The 17,950-nt window shown below is 39.6% G+C and overlaps 1 protein-coding gene across 6 annotated transcripts in view; it reads right to left on the bottom strand.

Moving 5' to 3' along the window:
* PALB2 (partner and localizer of BRCA2) overlaps nt 1–17,950 on the bottom strand; it is a 34,035-nt gene that overhangs the window by 3,156 nt on the left and 12,929 nt on the right. For 4 of the 6 annotated variants that reach the window (XM_006148302.3, XM_006148298.3, XM_006148299.3 and 1 more), the window contains 5 exons: nt 16,179–16,340; nt 11,960–12,045; nt 10,450–10,611; nt 9,061–9,177; nt 2,562–2,649 (listed from right to left, as the gene is read on the bottom strand). In XM_006148302.3, coding sequence (XP_006148364.1) covers nt 2,562–2,649; nt 9,061–9,177; nt 10,450–10,611; nt 11,960–12,045; nt 16,179–16,340 — 615 coding nt within the window. The remainder of the gene's footprint in view (nt 1–2,561; nt 2,650–9,060; nt 9,178–10,449; nt 10,612–11,959; nt 12,046–16,178; nt 16,341–17,950) is intronic. The other 2 variants (XM_006148300.3, XM_014587738.2) reach the window with 2 other exon arrangements.

Raw genomic sequence — 17,950 nt, 5'->3', positions numbered from 1 at the left:
GGAAAGACATGTAAATACATGCAAGGAGTTCTCAAATCAGAAATATTCATTTGTAAATTGTTTTTTGAAAATTTAGAATATACTCTCCCATAAAAACAGCCTTATAAAGTGGTGACTAGATTCTCAGACCAGCCCACAACAGCCTATTTAACACTCGGACATACTCTCCTAGAGTGAGTATGACAGAAAAAGATACATCACCTATGGCTGTTTCTGTGGAGAAAAGTGTCAAAGAACTCTCTCAGCTTTAACACAGGTTCTGGGCTAGCCAGTGATGTGGTGGTTAAGGCAGCTGGATCTCATGGGCAACTGTGCAGTTTGAGCCTCAGACCCAGTGGCTTGGAAAACACACCAGGAGCATTCGCATGAGTGCTCAAAATCCAGAAAGAAGTGACATGGGAACCAGCAGTTAGCGTAATGGCTATGTCGCTGGACTCCCACGTAGTCGACCACGGTTCAAGTCCCGGACCCGGTGGCTTAAAACTCACGCCGGGCGCGTGTGCGTGCGTGCGTGCGTGCCCAAGATCCTGAGAGGAGAATGGAGGAGAAGGGATTGCGGTGTGACCATTCCCCCTGGGGGGTGATTTCTCGCTTTCTGTCTCTATGTCTCTGTCTGGCGAGCGCACGCGCCCTACAGTGAAAATCTCTCCAAAAAAAAAAAAAAAAACCCAGAAAGAAGTGGAGGAGGAGGGACTGCAGCCTGACCATCTCCCATAAGGGGCACTCTCTCATTTTCCCTCTCTCTGGCAAGTGTATATATCTTCTAACAAATTAAAAAGAGAAAAAAAATGACAGGATCAAACAATATTAATATCCATATATAAATATATACGCTTAGACTCATATCTATAGATTCATATTATACATTGAAAGTAGTTATCTTTAAGAGAAAAATAAAACAACAGGTTTAGGCCAATAGGTGACATGGTGGTTAAGGCGCTGGAATTCCCACATGAATGAACACCGTTCAAGTACTGAAACTGGCAGCTTGCTCTCTCTCTCTCTCTCTCTGTCTTTCTGGGGCAAAAACCCACATGAAAAAATAATAATAAATAAATAAGTGAATAAAATAATTTAAAAAAAGAACATAAAACAACAGGATCATTTTAGCATTAGTAACATTCACTTTTAAATTTATACATTCCTGGGAACCAGCAGTTAGCGTAATGGCTATGTCGCTGGACTCCCACGTAGTCGACCGCGGTTCGCGTCCCGGACCCGGTGGCTTAAAACTCACGCCGGGTGCGTGTGCGTACGTGCCCAAGATCCCGAGAGGAGAATGGAGGAGAAGGGATTGCGGCGTGACCATCCCCCCTGGGGGGTGATTTCTCGCTTTCTGTCTCTATGTCTCTCTCTGTCTGTCTGGCGAGCGCACGCGCCCTATAGCGAAAAAACCTCTCAAAAAAAAAAAAAAAATTTATACATTCCTAGGATTATTGAACTCTTTTTGTTTTTAAAGAATTACTGTATTTAGCATTATTTATTTATTTATTTATTATTTTAATTTGGCAAAAGTGAAAGAGAGTTAGAAAACAAGGTGCCAGGTCCAGGACTCGAACCGTAATTGGCTAAGTGGGACTCCAGTGCCCTTAGCCATCACACACCACCTGCCAGCCCCAGATGACTGAATTATTTTAATAAAAATGGATTACTTTTCAGGACCAGCAGATGATGTAATGGCTACATCACTGGACTCCTATGTAGTTGACCGTGGTTTGAGTCCCAGACACAATGGCTTAAACTCACACCGGGCATGTGTGTGTGAGTGCCCAGGATTCTGAAAGGAGAATGGAAGAGAAGGGACTGCAGCATGGCCATCCCCCTTGAGGGGTGATTTCTCACTTTCTGTCTCTCTGTCTGACTCTGTCTTTCTGGCAAGTGCATATGCCCTAGTGCCCTATAGCAAAAACCTCTCCAAAAAAAGATTACTTTTCTATTTAAAAAATACTAAGAATTTAAAAGTGTTAAATGCCATATACTTAATTAGGAACTGGTTGACAAACTATGACCCACAAGCAAAATCTGGCCCAAAGTCTATTATTATTTAACTGTTAGAGGGTGTATGTGCTTGCCAAAGACAGAAAGAGAAGGAAAAGGAGAAAACAATCACCAAAGAGACATAGTCACAAAACAATTCCTTTTCCATTTGTCCAGATTCTGGGCATGCAAACATGTGCACCTGTCATCATTTTCCAAGTTGCTGGGGCTAGGATCTGAACTGTGTAATTGGCCATGTGGGATCCAGCTCCTTTAACCACTAGGCCAAGGCGCCAACCTGCTTAAAGATTATTTGTATGGCCTGTGATCTAAGAATGTTTTTGCGTTTTGAAATGGTTAAGAAAAAAAAATCAGTAGAAGAATATACTGTGATATATGAAAATTAAAAGAAATTCAACACTTTCATCCATAAATTTCAAGGAAGAACAAATACTGCTATCTAATTTGGAAAAAATAAGCAATAGGGAGATCTGCTCATTTACTAATTAGTTATTGCTCTCACTTAGTGAGACCAGTAGTAACCCAACATAAACAAAAAGGGGTCCCAGCAGATCATTACTTACCATTTCAGAATAGGCTTTGTGACAGACTGAAGCTTGGTAACAATCATCAATGTGCATCTTTTTCAGGAGTTGACCAGTTGTTAAGTTCCTTAGAAATCCCAAATAAATAAGCTGATCAAATTATTTCAGCAAACTGGTTTTCGCATAATATTGTTATTTATCACAGTATCTTTAGGAGATGACCAAAGGAAAAACTTTACTACAGGATATATAGCATTTTATTTTTGTTAAATTATAGATTTAGCAAAAAGTAGAATTAGAAGTGAACTCTGCCGATAGTTCAATTTGATAGTTTAGTTTTAGAATGAATCTCCTATGCCAGGGATAAATCTCTCCAAATTCATTTGTCCATCCTGTTGAGATTCTGGGCATGCAAACATATGCACCTGTCATCATTTTCCAAGTTGCTGGGGCTAGAATCTGAACTGTGTAATTGGCCATGTGGGATCCAGCTCCTTTAACCACTAGGCCATGGAGCCAACCTGCTCAAAGATTATTTGTACGGCCCGTGATCTAAGAATGTTTTTGCATTTTGAAAAGGCTTTCTATTATCTGTTTTACCTGGTATTGAAAAAAGCACATGATACCATTATGATTTTGTGATGCTTCTTTTTTAAAAAATAATTATTTTATTTAACTTTTTTTATCCATTTCTTTATTTTAATTTGACCATGGAGGGACAGAGGGAGAGAAAGTGAGAAAGCAAGCCACAAGGTCCAGGACTCAAACTAGAGTTGGCCATGTGAGGGTCCAGTGTCTTTAACCACCATGCCACCTACCGGCCCATTGTGATGCTTCTTATATCTTAATTTCTCATCAAAAACAATGGGAAGGAAACCAAAATTAGTTGGATAAGAGATAACACTTAAAACAGACTTATAATTATGTCCTCATATATGTTTTTACTAGAATCAGACCAAGACAATAGAGAGAGAAAAGATGACAGAAATGGAGTTTAAAAAGGACCAGCAGTTGGCATAATGGTTATGTCTCTGGACTCCCATGTAGTCAACCATGGTTCAAGTCCCGGACCCAGTGGTTTAAACTCACACTGGGCACATGTGTCTGCGTGCCCCAGATCCCAAGAGGAGAATGGGGGAGAAGGGATTGCAGCTTGGCCATCCCCCCTGGGGAGGGGGTGATTTCTCGCTTTCTGTCTGTCTTTCTCTTTATGGCGAGTACACGCGTCCTACAGCAAAAGATCTCTCAAAAACAAACAAAAACAAAACCAAAAAGAAATGGAATTTAAAAAGGGAGGGAACCAGCAGTTTGTGTAGTGGCTATGTCGCTGGACTCCCACGTAGTCAACTGCAGTTTGCGTCCCGGACCCGGTGGCTTAAAACATGCTGGGCGCGTGTGTGTGTGCGTGCCCAAAATCCCAAGAGGAGAATGGAGGAGAAGGGCATGGCCATCCTCCCGGGGGTGATTTCTCGCTTTCTGTCTCTCTGTCTCTCTCTGTCTGGCGAGCGCACGCGCCCTATAGCAAAAACCTCTCCAAAAAAAAAAAGGGAAAAAGATGAGAAAAGAGAGTGAATATAAAGAAAAAGAAAAAAGGGAATTTGTTGAAACTGCTCTTCAGCTTTCTTGAGGATTTGTCACATTTGTAACTGCTCTGTCATGTTACCATACTCATGAATACTTTCAGTTCAGCTCCACATTAGTCACAAGATAAAGTCCAAGTTAATTTTTTTCTTTTTCAGAGAGATATTTCCTATAGAGCACGTAAGCTTGCCAGAGAGACAGTAAGAGACAGAGAGATAGGAAGAAATCATCCCCCAGAGGGGATGACCATGTAACAATCCCTTCTCCTCCATTCTCCTCGACTACATGTAGTGTGAATTTTAAGCAACCGGGTCGGGGACTTGAACCACAGTTGACTATATGGGAATCCAGCAACATAACCATTATACCATCTGTTGGTCCCAAAGTCCAAGTTCATTCAATGGTATATCACACCTTTATGAATCCAGGACTCAATGCTACATTATTACTGCTCCTTTCCTTGAAATCTTACTACCTGTAGAACATATTATACATTCCCAGGGCTACATGGGAGTCCAGTGGCATAGTCCTTACGCCAATTGCTGGTCCCAATAGAAATCTCCTTTCTTTTTTTTCTGGAGAGGTTTTTGCTATAGGGTGCATGTGCTCACCAGAAAGAGACAGAAAGTGAGAAATCACCCTCTGAGGGGATGGCCACACGTCAATCCCTTCTCCTTCATTCTCCTCTCAGGATCTTGGGCACGCATGCACATGTGCCCAGCACCTTAACACAGAACTTTCTATAGGCCATGTACTCTGTATAAAAATATTAAAGAAGGAAAATTAAATTTTCATGTTCATGGGTCAACAAGTGGCATGGTGATTAAGGAGCTGGACTCTCACATAGCTTACAGTAATTCAAGTCCAGGACCTGGCAGCTTGAAAATCACACCAGGCACATGTGCACCCATGCCCAAAATCCTAGGAGGAAAATGGAAAACGGACTGCACTGCCCCGGGACATGATTTCTCACTTTCCCTCTCACTGCCTTTCTCTGTCTCCAGTGAGCACATGCACCCTAGAGCAAAAACCTTTAAAATAATTTTTTTTTCATGTTCATATGCTAAATATTCCTGTTAGGGATACCAGAAAAGAATCATCACTTTAGATAGCTAACAAATCAGGAGTTAAAGAAGGAAGGTGAAGGGACCAGCAGTTAGTGTAATGGCTATGTTGCTGGATTCCCACATAGTCGATCGCGGTTCACGTCCTGGACCCAGTGGCTTAAACTCACGCTGGGCATGTGTGCATGCGTGCCCAAGATCCCGAGAGAAAAATGGAGAAGGGATTGCAGCGTGGCCATCCCCCTCACTTTCTATCTCTCTGTCTCTCTCTGTCTGTCTGGCGAGAGCATGCGCCCTAAAGCAAAAACCTCTCCAAAAAAAAAAAGGTGAATAAATACTATATTTAAACACAGAATTCTAGAGAGTTCAGAAGGTAAATGATAGCATTTGGTAGGGAGCATGATCAATATATCTTTGAGTAACTATCCTAAGCAAGGAGGTAAGGCAGGCAGTATTAATAAATCTAGGGGCCAGCAGGTGGTGTAATGGCACAGGCACTGGACTACCACATGGTTGACCATGGTCTGAATGTCATACCTGGCAGCTTGAAACTCATGCTGGTTGTGTGTGCTTGCATGCTCAAAATCCCAAGAGGATAATGAGAATAAATAATAATAATAATCTGAAAAAAAAAGAAAAACTATTTGATGATGATGATGTGACTAATAATGCCTCTGTCTTGACTGATATGCATGGTAATTGTGCTGGAAAAAGAAATGTAATACACTGTAAAGATATATGTGATTCAATGTAATATAAAAAAGGTTATGATAATAATAAAATTAAATTTTAAAAAATCTCAAGAAGAAAATGTAAGAGAATCGATTGTGGCATGGCCATTCTCCCAAGGGGAGATTTCTTGCTTTCTGTCTCTCCAAAGAATACACGCAACCTATAGCAAAATATCTCTCAAAAAAAATAATAAAAAGGAATAGATCTAATATTATAATATTATGCTACCTATTTTTAATTGCCAGATGGCACATATGCTTGCCAGAGAGACAGAGAAGAAGGAAGATAGCACCCTCCGATGGGAGTAGTTATGCCACAATCCCTTTTCCTCCATTTTCCATCCTGTTGGGATTTTGGAGATGTACGCACACATACCTGGCATGTTGTTCAAGCTGCTGGGGCTGATATGTGAGCTATGGTTAGCCATGAGGGAATGGCTTCCTTAACCACCAGGCCAGTCCCTTAACTATTTAAGTATTTTAAAATAAATGGAATTTATCAAAATGTAGGGACAGGTAGGTGGTACAGTGGTTAAGGGTACTACACTCCCACATGGCTGACTGTGGTTCAAGTCCCAGATCTGGTAGCTTGCTTTCTCCCTTTCTCTCTCTGTTTCTCACTCTGTCCCTATCTGGCCAAATTAAAATAAATAAATAGATAAATAAATAAATAAATTATTTACAAAAATGTAAAGTTAATGTATCTAGACTATCTAATCTTTTCTTTCTTTCTTTTAGGAGGGAGAGAAAGAGAGTAAGAGAAATTCATGCCTAAGCCCTCCACAAGGTCTCACACCATGATCCTCTCTATAGCCTTAGGTCAGTCAAGATTACGGGCACATTTGCACAAGCCTGGAGTATATAGGTTGACCCAGGAGCTGAACCCTGATTTCCAGCATGATGTGCTACTGCTATACTATCACAGTCAGCCCTCAGATTGATCTTTTTCAGAATACATGAATTAATATGATTTGGTTTTGTTTTGAATAAGAAAATTTACTTAAAAAACAAATGGTGGCATCGTCCAAAAAAATTTAACAGGTTTTTCTATAACTGTTATAAAGTTGAACTGCTAAAACTTGTTCACCAAAACATTTAGACTTCATTAATGCTTTACATCCCTTCATTTATTATTAAAAATTCACACACAAATGAAAATGGGGAAAGGGCCAATATCTGATTTCTGTCCTCTATTTTCCACTCACAATTATATACTTAGGTACCTTTCACCACATAAGAAAAAAGGCCAACCAAATAGTCCTCATTTGCCTCCTGTAAGTAAGACAAATATATTGCATCTGATGGTAAAAAAAAAAAAAAAAAAACAACACAATCATGCTTACATACTCTCACCTAATCTTCACAACAACCCTATAAAATTAGAGGGATATCCTCATACTACTGAGGATCTATAGAGAATGCTTACCAAATAACAATGTTATTCATGATAGTAGTACCAAGCAGAGCTTCTTGCATCCCTTGGACCTCAGCAAAAGTTAGGACAGTCTCTTCAGGGGACATTAAAAACAGTTTGTCTTTGCTTCTGCATTTAAAATGGTATTAAAAATCATTACTTTGCACTAACCCAGTTTCTAAGTACCTCTTCTACCCATTACTAAACTATGCATAATAAAAACAAACCTAAAACCAGAAAAAACAAACAGAAAACAGATATATTCTACGCTATCTACAATAAACATACATTACTTTCATATTATCTATTTGGATATGTTGTAAGCACCTTGAATTCATCATGTTCAAAATTAAATTCATCAACTTTCTCTTTAAACTTCTTGTTTCTTTACATGTTCTTACCTCAATGAGTTGCTCCACCCAGTGATAAACCCTGAAACCTGAACATTATCCTTGTCTCCTTCCTCTGTCTAGTCAGTTACCAGGACTTAGTGATTTTACTGTCTCAACTCTCATAAAGCTGCTTCTTCCCATTTCTGCTAACACTTTCTTAATTTAAGTAAACAATTATCTGTCTATAACAAATCATGAATAAATAACACACAAAAGGCTCCTACCCTCCAATTTAGGAAAGTCAGATTAATGATAATATAGTATAATGAGTATATGATAGAAAAAAAGTAGTTCCAAGTTCAATTTCAACATGTTAAATCTGAGGTGTCCACAGGATGTCTAACAAACAGACATGCATACCCAAAGGCCAAGAAAGAGCTAGAAATGTTATGTTTGCAAGTTGTTAGCATCTAGACTGACAATGAAGCAATGGACACCAAGTGAGCAGAATGAGTAAAGGGTCAAGGACTTGAGCTACGTCTAATATTTAAGGAATGCACAAATTTCAAAGATTTAAGAAAAAACAAACTACACTTGCTGCATCTGTCCATTCCATTGACTTCTTCCCTGCTATGTCTGGCTTCCATATCTAACCTCCTTCTATGTTATAACCTAGTCATTAATAGGCAGTACCTGCTATACTACACTTAGAGAATGGAAAATCCAACTTTTTCTGAAACCTGCGATAACATCATTCTTTTTTTTTTTTAAATAATTATTTTATTTTTATTTATTCATTCTTTTTTTTAAATAATTATTTTACTATTATTTATTCATTCTTTTTTTTTCTTTTTTTTTTTTTTTTTAATTTGCCCAGAGAGAGACAGAGGTTGAGGGTGAAACTATACTATCACAGTCAGCCCTCAGATTGATCTTTTTCAGAATACATGAATTAATATGATTTGGTTTTGTTTTGAATAAGAAAATTTACTTAAAAAACAAATGGTGGCATCGTCCAAAAAAATTTAACAGGTTTTTCTATAACTGTTATAAAGTTGAACTGCTAAAACTTGTTCACCAAAACATTTAGACTTCATTAATGCTTTACATCCCTTCATTTATTATTAAAAATTCACACACAAATGAAAATGGGGAAAGGGCCAATATCTGATTTCTGTCCTCTATTTTCCACTCACAATTATATACTTAGGTACCTTTCACCACATAAGAAAAAAGGCCAACCAAATAGTCCTCATTTGCCTCCTGTAAGTAAGACAAATATATTGCATCTGATGGTAAAAAAAAAAAAAAAAAACAACACAATCATGCTTACATACTCTCACCTAATCTTCACAACAACCCTATAAAATTAGAGGGATATCCTCATACTACTGAGGATCTATAGAGAATGCTTACCAAATAACAATGTTATTCATGATAGTAGTACCAAGCAGAGCTTCTTGCATCCCTTGGACCTCAGCAAAAGTTAGGACAGTCTCTTCAGGGGACATTAAAAACAGTTTGTCTTTGCTTCTGCATTTAAAATGGTATTAAAAATCATTACTTTGCACTAACCCAGTTTCTAAGTACCTCTTCTACCCATTACTAAACTATGCATAATAAAAACAAACCTAAAACCAGAAAAAACAAACAGAAAACAGATATATTCTACGCTATCTACAATAAACATACATTACTTTCATATTATCTATTTGGATATGTTGTAAGCACCTTGAATTCATCATGTTCAAAATTAAATTCATCAACTTTCTCTTTAAACTTCTTGTTTCTTTACATGTTCTTACCTCAATGAGTTGCTCCACCCAGTGATAAACCCTGAAACCTGAACATTATCCTTGTCTCCTTCCTCTGTCTAGTCAGTTACCAGGACTTAGTGATTTTACTGTCTCAACTCTCATAAAGCTGCTTCTTCCCATTTCTGCTAACACTTTCTTAATTTAAGTAAACAATTATCTGTCTATAACAAATCATGAATAAATAACACACAAAAGGCTCCTACCCTCCAATTTAGGAAAGTCAGATTAATGATAATATAGTATAATGAGTATATGATAGAAAAAAAGTAGTTCCAAGTTCAATTTCAACATGTTAAATCTGAGGTGTCCACAGGATGTCTAACAAACAGACATGCATACCCAAAGGCCAAGAAAGAGCTAGAAATGTTATGTTTGCAAGTTGTTAGCATCTAGACTGACAATGAAGCAATGGACACCAAGTGAGCAGAATGAGTAAAGGGTCAAGGACTTGAGCTACGTCTAATATTTAAGGAATGCACAAATTTCAAAGATTTAAGAAAAAACAAACTACACTTGCTGCATCTGTCCATTCCATTGACTTCTTCCCTGCTATGTCTGGCTTCCATATCTAACCTCCTTCTATGTTATAACCTAGTCATTAATAGGCAGTACCTGCTATACTACACTTAGAGAATGGAAAATCCAACTTTTTCTGAAACCTGCGATAACATCATTCTTTTTTTTTTTTAAATAATTATTTTATTTTTATTTATTCATTCTTTTTTTTAAATAATTATTTTACTATTATTTATTCATTCTTTTTTTTTCTTTTTTTTTTTTTTTTTAATTTGCCCAGAGAGAGACAGAGGTTGAGGGTGAAAGAGAGAAGAGAGAGAAGAAGTGAGAAACAAAGCCACCAGATTCAGGACTTGAACCCTGCCTGGTCAGCCATGTGGGAGTGTCCAGTGCCTTAATCACCACACCACCTGCTGGTCCCGATAACATCATTCTTTATCTAATAGTTAAAACAAACTAATGCTTTTCTTACCCTCCATCTTTTCCAAATGTCATGATTTCTACTTGTTGATCACAAAGGGTCCCACTGCTACTGACTAGCCTCTTCTTTGTCAGACCAAGCACAGCTTTTATATTCCCAGATTTCAGTAGTACTTGCTTTTCACTTTCATCACTAGAGGAACCAAGTAATGCTCTAAACCAGATATAAGGAAAAATGAGAAGGAGTCAGAAGTAAGTTTTTAATATTAGATGACTAGGATCAAATTTTCAGTGGAAACTTCAATCAGAGATGTTACACTAATTTTTTTTTTTTTTTGAGAGGTTTTTGCTATAGGGCGTGTGTGCTTGCCAGAAAAACAGAGAAAGACAGAGAGATAGAAAGCAAGAAATCACCCCCCAAGGGGGATGGCCATGCCACAATCCCTTCTCCTCCATTCTCTTCTTGGGATCTTGGGCATGCACGCACGCACATGCGCCTGGCATGAGTTTAAGCCGCCGGGTCCGGGACGTGAACTGCAGTAGACTAGATGGGAGTCCAGCGACATAGCCATTATGCTAACTGCTGGTGCCTACTAATATTTTTTTTTTTTGAGAGGTTTTTGCTATAGGGCGTGTGCGCTCGCCAGACAGAGAGAGAGAGAGAGAGAGACAGAGAGACAGAAAGCGAGAAATCACCCGCCAGGGGGGATGGCCATGCTGCAATCCCTTCTCCTCCGTTCTCCTCTCGGGATCTTGGGCATGCACGCACACGCACCCAGTGTGAGTTTTAAGCCACCGGGTCGGAGACATGAACCACGGTCGACTACATGGGAGTCCAGTGACATAGCCATTACACTAACTGCTGGTCCCCTAATTTTTTTTTCAAGAGAGTTTGTTATACAGTGCGTGCACTCACCAGAGAGACAGACAAAAAGAGAGAAATCACCCCTCAGGGGGATGGACATGTCGCAATCCCTTCTCTTCCATTCTCTTCTCAGGATTTTGGGCACACATGCATACACGCCCAGTATGCTTCAAGCTTCTGGGTCCAGGACCTGAACTGCTTTGATTACGTGGGAGTCTAGTGACATAACCATTATGCCATCTGTGGTCCCAACACACTACCGATTTTTTAAAAACAAATCTCTTTAGACCTAAATAAAGATTCTTTCAAGATTCAAACCTAGATTATAACCTGTACTCAAAATAAGCTGACAGAGGGAACCAGCAGTTAGCGTAATGGCTATGTCGCTGGACTCCCACTTAGTTGACCGTGGTTCGCGTCCCGGACCCAGTGGCTTAAAACTCACGCAGGGCACGTGTGTGTGCGTGCCCAAGATCCCAAGAGGAGAATGGAGGAGAAGGGATTGCGGCGTGACCATCCCCCCTGGGGGGTAATCTCTCGTTTTCTGTCTCTATGTCTCTCTCTGTCTGGCGAGCGCACGCGCCCTATAGCAAAAAAAAAAAAAAAAACCCCCCCAAAAAAAAAAAAAAAAATATATATATATAAGCTGACAGAGATAACAATCAAAGGGGGGAAAATTATTCCTTGGGATACATACCTGATTTCTCTGATTTCTAAATTTCCCAAAGCTACACACACAAGATTATAAACATCAGGCACTGGAACTATTTGCAATACTGGAACCTAAATTAAACAAAGAATTCAAATATTATACTTGATTGTTTCACTTAAAATTAATCTAAATTTTCTAAAAGTTATAATATTCTTCTGTATTCTCACAAATGAGAGAAGGTTCAGAACATACCCTCTTTTTAAAAGCTATAATTTTAAATAAGCTATATGTGTGTAACAGTGTATTTTTCTAAAGTTTTTTTTTTTTTTTTTCTTTCAAATTTGACCAGAGAAAGACAGAAAGAGAGGAAAAGTGAGTAAGCATGCCTCTAGGTCCAGGACTCAATCTGCAGTTTGCCAAGTGGGAGTCTAGCGCTTTAACCACCATACCATCTGTCAGTCCCATAACAGTGTTTATTTAGTATTTAATGCAATCTACACTTCCAACAATAGAGAATTAAGGAATTCTGGCATCAGACCAGCATATGGCATAATGGTCATGTTGCCAGACTTCCATGTAGTCTATCACGGTTTGAGTTCCAGACCTACTAGCTTAAAATATGCCAGGGGGACCAGCAGATAGCGTAATGGCTACGTTGATGGACTCTCATGTAGTTGACCACAGTTTGAGTTCTGGGTCTCGTGGCTTAAACTCATGCCGGGTGCGTGTACGTGCATGCCCCAAGATCCTGAGAGGAGAAGGGATTGCGGCGTGACCATCCCCCCGGGGCATGATTTCTCGCTTTCTGCCTCTCTCCGTCTTTCTAGTGAGTGTACACGCCCTATAGCAAAAACCTCTCAAAGGAAAAAACAAAACAAAACAAAAAATCCTGCCAGGCGTGTGTGTCCAAAATCCCAAGAGGAGAATGCAGAAGGGATTGTGGCATGGCCATCCATCCTGAGGGGTGATTTCTTGCTATTTGTTCCTCTGTTCCTCTGGTGAGCACACACCCTACAGCAAAAATCTCTCTTAAGACAAAAAAAAAAAAAAAAAAAAAAAAAGGACATTCTGTCATGTGACTGAAAAGAACATAATATAGCTACTTAAAATGATATATTTCACTCCTCCCACCATCTTGGAGCCTGTGGAGGCCTGCTGAAAACAGGACTTCTAAAAGGCAACTAACTATGTCTGGAAGACTGTGGTCCAAGGCTACTTTTGCTGGCTATAAGTGGGGTCTCAGGAACCAAAGAGAGCACACAGCTCTTCTTAAAATTGAAGGTGTTGAGTTCTCTTTCCCACTATACACGATGGCAGGCAATAAAGCTGCAAAGCAGGATACTAAGGAGAAGAAACCTGAAGCCAAGAAGGCTGATGCCAGTGGCAAGGTTAAAAAGGGTAACCCCAAGGCTAAAAAGCCCAAGAAGGGGAAGCCCCATTGCAGCCGAAACCCTGTCCTAGTCCGGGGCATCGGCAGATACTTCCGGTCTGCCGTGTACTCCAGGAAGGCCATGTACGAGAGGAAATACTCGGCCACAGCCTCTAAATCCAGGATCAAAAAGAAAAAGGAGAAGGTTCTTGTGACTGTCACAAAACCGGTTGGTGGAGACAAGAATGGTGGTACCTGGGTGGTTAAACTGCGCAAAATGCCTAGGTATTATCCTACTGAAGATGTGCCTCGAAAGCTGTTGAGCCACAGCAAAAAACCCTTCAGTCAGCATGTGAGAAAGCTGCGAGCCAGCATCACTCCTGGGACCATTCTGATCATCCTCACTGGACGCCACAGAGGCAAGAGAGTGGTTTTCCTGAAGCAGCTGAGCAGTGGCTTGCTACTTGTAACTGGACCGCTGGTTCTCAATCGAGTTCCACTGCGTAGAACACACCAGAAATTTGTCATTGCCACCTCCACGAAAATTGATATTAGCAAAGTAAAAATCCCAAAGCACCTTACCAATGCTTACTTCAAGAAAAAGAAACAGTGGAAGCCCAGACACCAGGAAGGTGAGATCTTCAACACAGAGAAGGAGAAATACGAGATTTCAGAGCAGCGCAAGATTGATCAGAAAGCTGTGGATTCGCAAATTTTACCAAAAATCAAAGCTGTTTCTCAGCTCCAGGGCTACCTGCGATCCATGTTTGCCCTTACAAATGGAGTCTATCCTCACAAATTGGTGTTCTAGACTTTTTTGGCCAAGAACCTAATTAAATAGCTGATCATATAAAAAAAAATTGAAGGTGTTTATGCACAAAATGAAATGGAATTCTATCTAGGCAAGAGGTGTGCTTATGTGTACAAAGCAAAAAACAACACAGTGACTCGTGATCGCAAACCAAATAAAACCAAAGTAATCTGGGGAAAGGTAACCCATGTCCATGGAAACAGTGGCATGGTTTGAGCCAAATTCTTTTTTTTTTGAGAGGTTTTTTCGCTATAGGGTGTGTACACTCTCCAGGGTGTGTACACTCTCCAGACAGACAGAGACATAGAGACAGCAAGCAAGAAATCACCCCCCAGGGGGGATGGTCACGCCACAATCCCTTCTCCTCCATTCTCTCGGGATCTTGGGCACGTATGCACATGCGCCCGGCGTGAGGTTTAAGGCACCAGGTCCGGGACACAAACCGCGGTCGACTACATGGGAATCCAGCGACATAGCCATTACGCACGCTAACTGCTGGTTCCCGAGCCAAATTCCTGCTAAGGCCATTGGACACAGAATCCATGTGATAGTGTACCCCTCAAGGATTTAAAATAATAAAACGTAAATGAATAAAAATGGATTTGTGTTGTAAACAAACAAAAATATGATACATCTCAGGGCTAGCAGGTAGCATGGAGGTTAAGGTGCTGGACTCCCACATGGTATACCATGATTTGAGTCCCAGACCTGGCGATTTGCTTTCTTGCTCTCTCTCTCTCTGGTAGCACAGGTGCCCTATAACAATTCAGAAAAATAAATAAATAAAATAAATAAAATAATTCTTAAAAAAAGATACATATCTTTACTGAACAAATATTCTGTGCCAAGTACAGTGCAAGAAGCTATGGATACAGAAAAGAGCAAGGGGCCAGCTGGTGGTATAGCATGATGATTTAACGTGGTTGGATTCCACTTAGCCAACTACACTATTTGAGTTCTAGACCTAGAAGCTTGAGAAACATGCTGCGCATGTGTGCATGCATACCAAAATCCTGAAAGGAGGGAGAAGTAGAGAGGAGACTGCAGGGTGACCACATGCCCTCTGGCAAATTAGAAAACAACAAGAATGAAGTATTAACAAGCAAGATGAATATGTAGTAATGAAAAATGTTTATATGGTAAGTAGGGAAGGATAGATTCAAAATTTTTAAGTATACAGGATTGTAACATACAAAGTATGTATGAAGATGACAAAGATTAGAAGGAAATACATATATAAAAGCAACAGAAATAATGTTTTGGTGAAGGGCAAGAAATATATATTAAGTTTATCAGTCAAAACAAACATGATGTTCTAAGCTCTTTCAAAATATCTAGTATAAAAATTCATCTCTGGGACCAGCAGCTGATGTCTGAGCCCAAGTCCCAGTGGCTTGAAAAACACACTGGGCATGTGTGCATGCATGCCCAAAATCCCGAGAGGGGATTGGAAAAGAAACTGTACTATGGCCATTGTACTTTTTTTTTTTTTTTGGGAGAGATTTTCACTGTAGGGCGCGTGCGCTCGCCAGACAGACAGAGAGAGACATAGAGACAGAAAGTGAGAAATCACCCCCCAGGGGGGATGGTCATGCCGCAATCCCTTCTCCTCCATTCTCCTCTCAGGATCTTGGGCACGCACGCACATGCGCCCGGCGTGAGTTTTAAGCCACCGGGTCCGGGACCCGAACCGCGGTCGACTACGTGGGAGTCCAGCAACATAGCCATTACGCTAACTGCTGGTTCCCGCCATTGTACTTTTTCTTGCTGTCTTTGTTTCACTCAGGCAAGCACACATGCTCTATGGCAAAAACAAAACAGAACAAAACACTGAATAAGCATGTGATAAAACAAAGTATGATGTAAGTAGATGGTGTTTAGATGGTGGGTATATGGGAACTTACCATTCTAGTTTTTTCTTTGTTTGAAATTGTCCCAAAAAAATGGGGTTGAGGGGAGGTAACCTCATCTCTCTGTTTTGCCTTGTCTGGTCAGAGATCCCAGTCTTGGTAAGCTGCCTACCTATCAATATATTACCATGCAGACAACAGAGAGTATCTCTCAGCTCAAAGATTTTGACTTACCTCTGTGAAGTGCCAGGTGTAAATTTCTTCCCACTGCCAAGTGTCCAGAGGTTTCCAAAGAGAGACAACATCTTCACAAGCAGTTATGATACATGGTTCTTTACAACCAGCCCTTTCCCACCACATGGCACTCACATCCACAGAACAGGAACCTGAAGTATTCTGACATGGAATGGCAACAACAGTTATGTTAAAGAGATACTGAAGTTCTGTTTTGTGAAATGAATAAATATGATAAAATACGGATTACAAGGATTAGATTAAATACTAGGTAAATGAAATCAAAGTTTTATGCAAGTCCAAAGAAAGAGCTTCATAAGTCTCATGTAACTAAAAAAATTGCCTACACTAACTTACATAATTCAATAATCATGTATAGTTCCAGAACAGAACAATTCAGATTTAATCATAAAAAGATGGCCCACAAGAACTTATCCATTTGGAAATTAAACATCCTGATAAACCACTTACTGATTAAAGAGAGAATAACACTGAAACAGCACATAATATATTAGCTCCAATTAAAATAAGGACAATACTATATATTCTAACTCACAGAGCAAGTCCTAAGCAATATTTCAAGAAAAAAATCATAATCACAGGACCAGCAGATGGTGTAATGGTTATGCAGCTGGATTCCCACATGGCCAACGGTGGTTCAAGTCCTGAACCTGTTGGCATGAAACTAGTGCTGGGAGTTTGAGTATGTGTACCCCAAATCCTGAGAGAATGGAGGAGAAGGGATTGCAGCATTGCCATCCCTCTTGAGGGGTGACTTATCGATTTTTGTCTCTGTCTCGCCAGAAGCGCATGCACCCTATAGCAAAAATCTCTCTTAAATAAATACAATAATCACAAGATATTTATTACAAAATGGGAAAGACTAAAATAAATTAAGCATGCAGCTGAAGAATTTAGTAAAAGAATAATAAGAGAACAAAATAAGAACAATACAAAATGGAAGGAAGGAATTATTAAAGATAAAAACAAATACAGTGGGTCAGCCAGGTAGTATGATGGCTAGGTAGCTGAAGCTCACATGGCCAACTATACCGTTCAAGTCCTGGGCTTGGCATAATGTGCATGTCCAAAAATCCCAAGAGGAGAGTGGAGGAGAAGAGAATATGACATGGTCATTTTCCCTGGGGGGTACTTTCTCACTGTCACTCTTCCTCTCCCTCTGTCTCTCCCTGGCAAGCGTACACCCCCTATGGCAAATTTAAAAACGAAAACAAAATAAAACAAAACAAACAAAACCAAAAATTAAGTAGAAAATAAAACAAGATCCCACTTAATAAAAAGTATCAGAAACTAGTTTCTCTGTAAGACCAAAAGATTGGGCATGTATCTCTATCTGATATAGGAAATGAAATGCTTTTAGAAATGGGGGAGTGGATGTTAAAAGTAATAAACCAGGCATAGACAAAGAAATATCACGTGTTCTCATATGTGGAAATCGGAAAAAAACAAAATGACCTCAAAAAAGTAGAGAAATGAAGAATGACTATTAGAGAATAAGGACTTGGGAGTGGAGGAATAAAAGGATGTTGATAAAATCAAAATTAGGTAAGAGGAACAATGTCTAGTGTTATATAGTAAGGAGATGTGATTAACAACAACCCTTAGTGTACATTTCAAAAAAACTAAAAAAGATTTTGAATGTTCCTAACACAAAGAAAAGGACACATGGTTGAGATGATGGATATATTTTAGTACACTGATTGAATCACTGTATATCATGTTCACATATTGAAAAAAAAAATCACTGTATT

The sequence above is a fragment of the Tupaia chinensis genome, unplaced genomic scaffold, assembly GCF_000334495.1.
Source record: "Tupaia chinensis unplaced genomic scaffold, TupChi_1.0 Scaffold000231_2, whole genome shotgun sequence".
Classification (NCBI taxonomy): Eukaryota; Metazoa; Chordata; class Mammalia; order Scandentia; family Tupaiidae; genus Tupaia; species Tupaia belangeri.
This window is presented reverse-complemented; position numbering and strand designations above follow the sequence as displayed.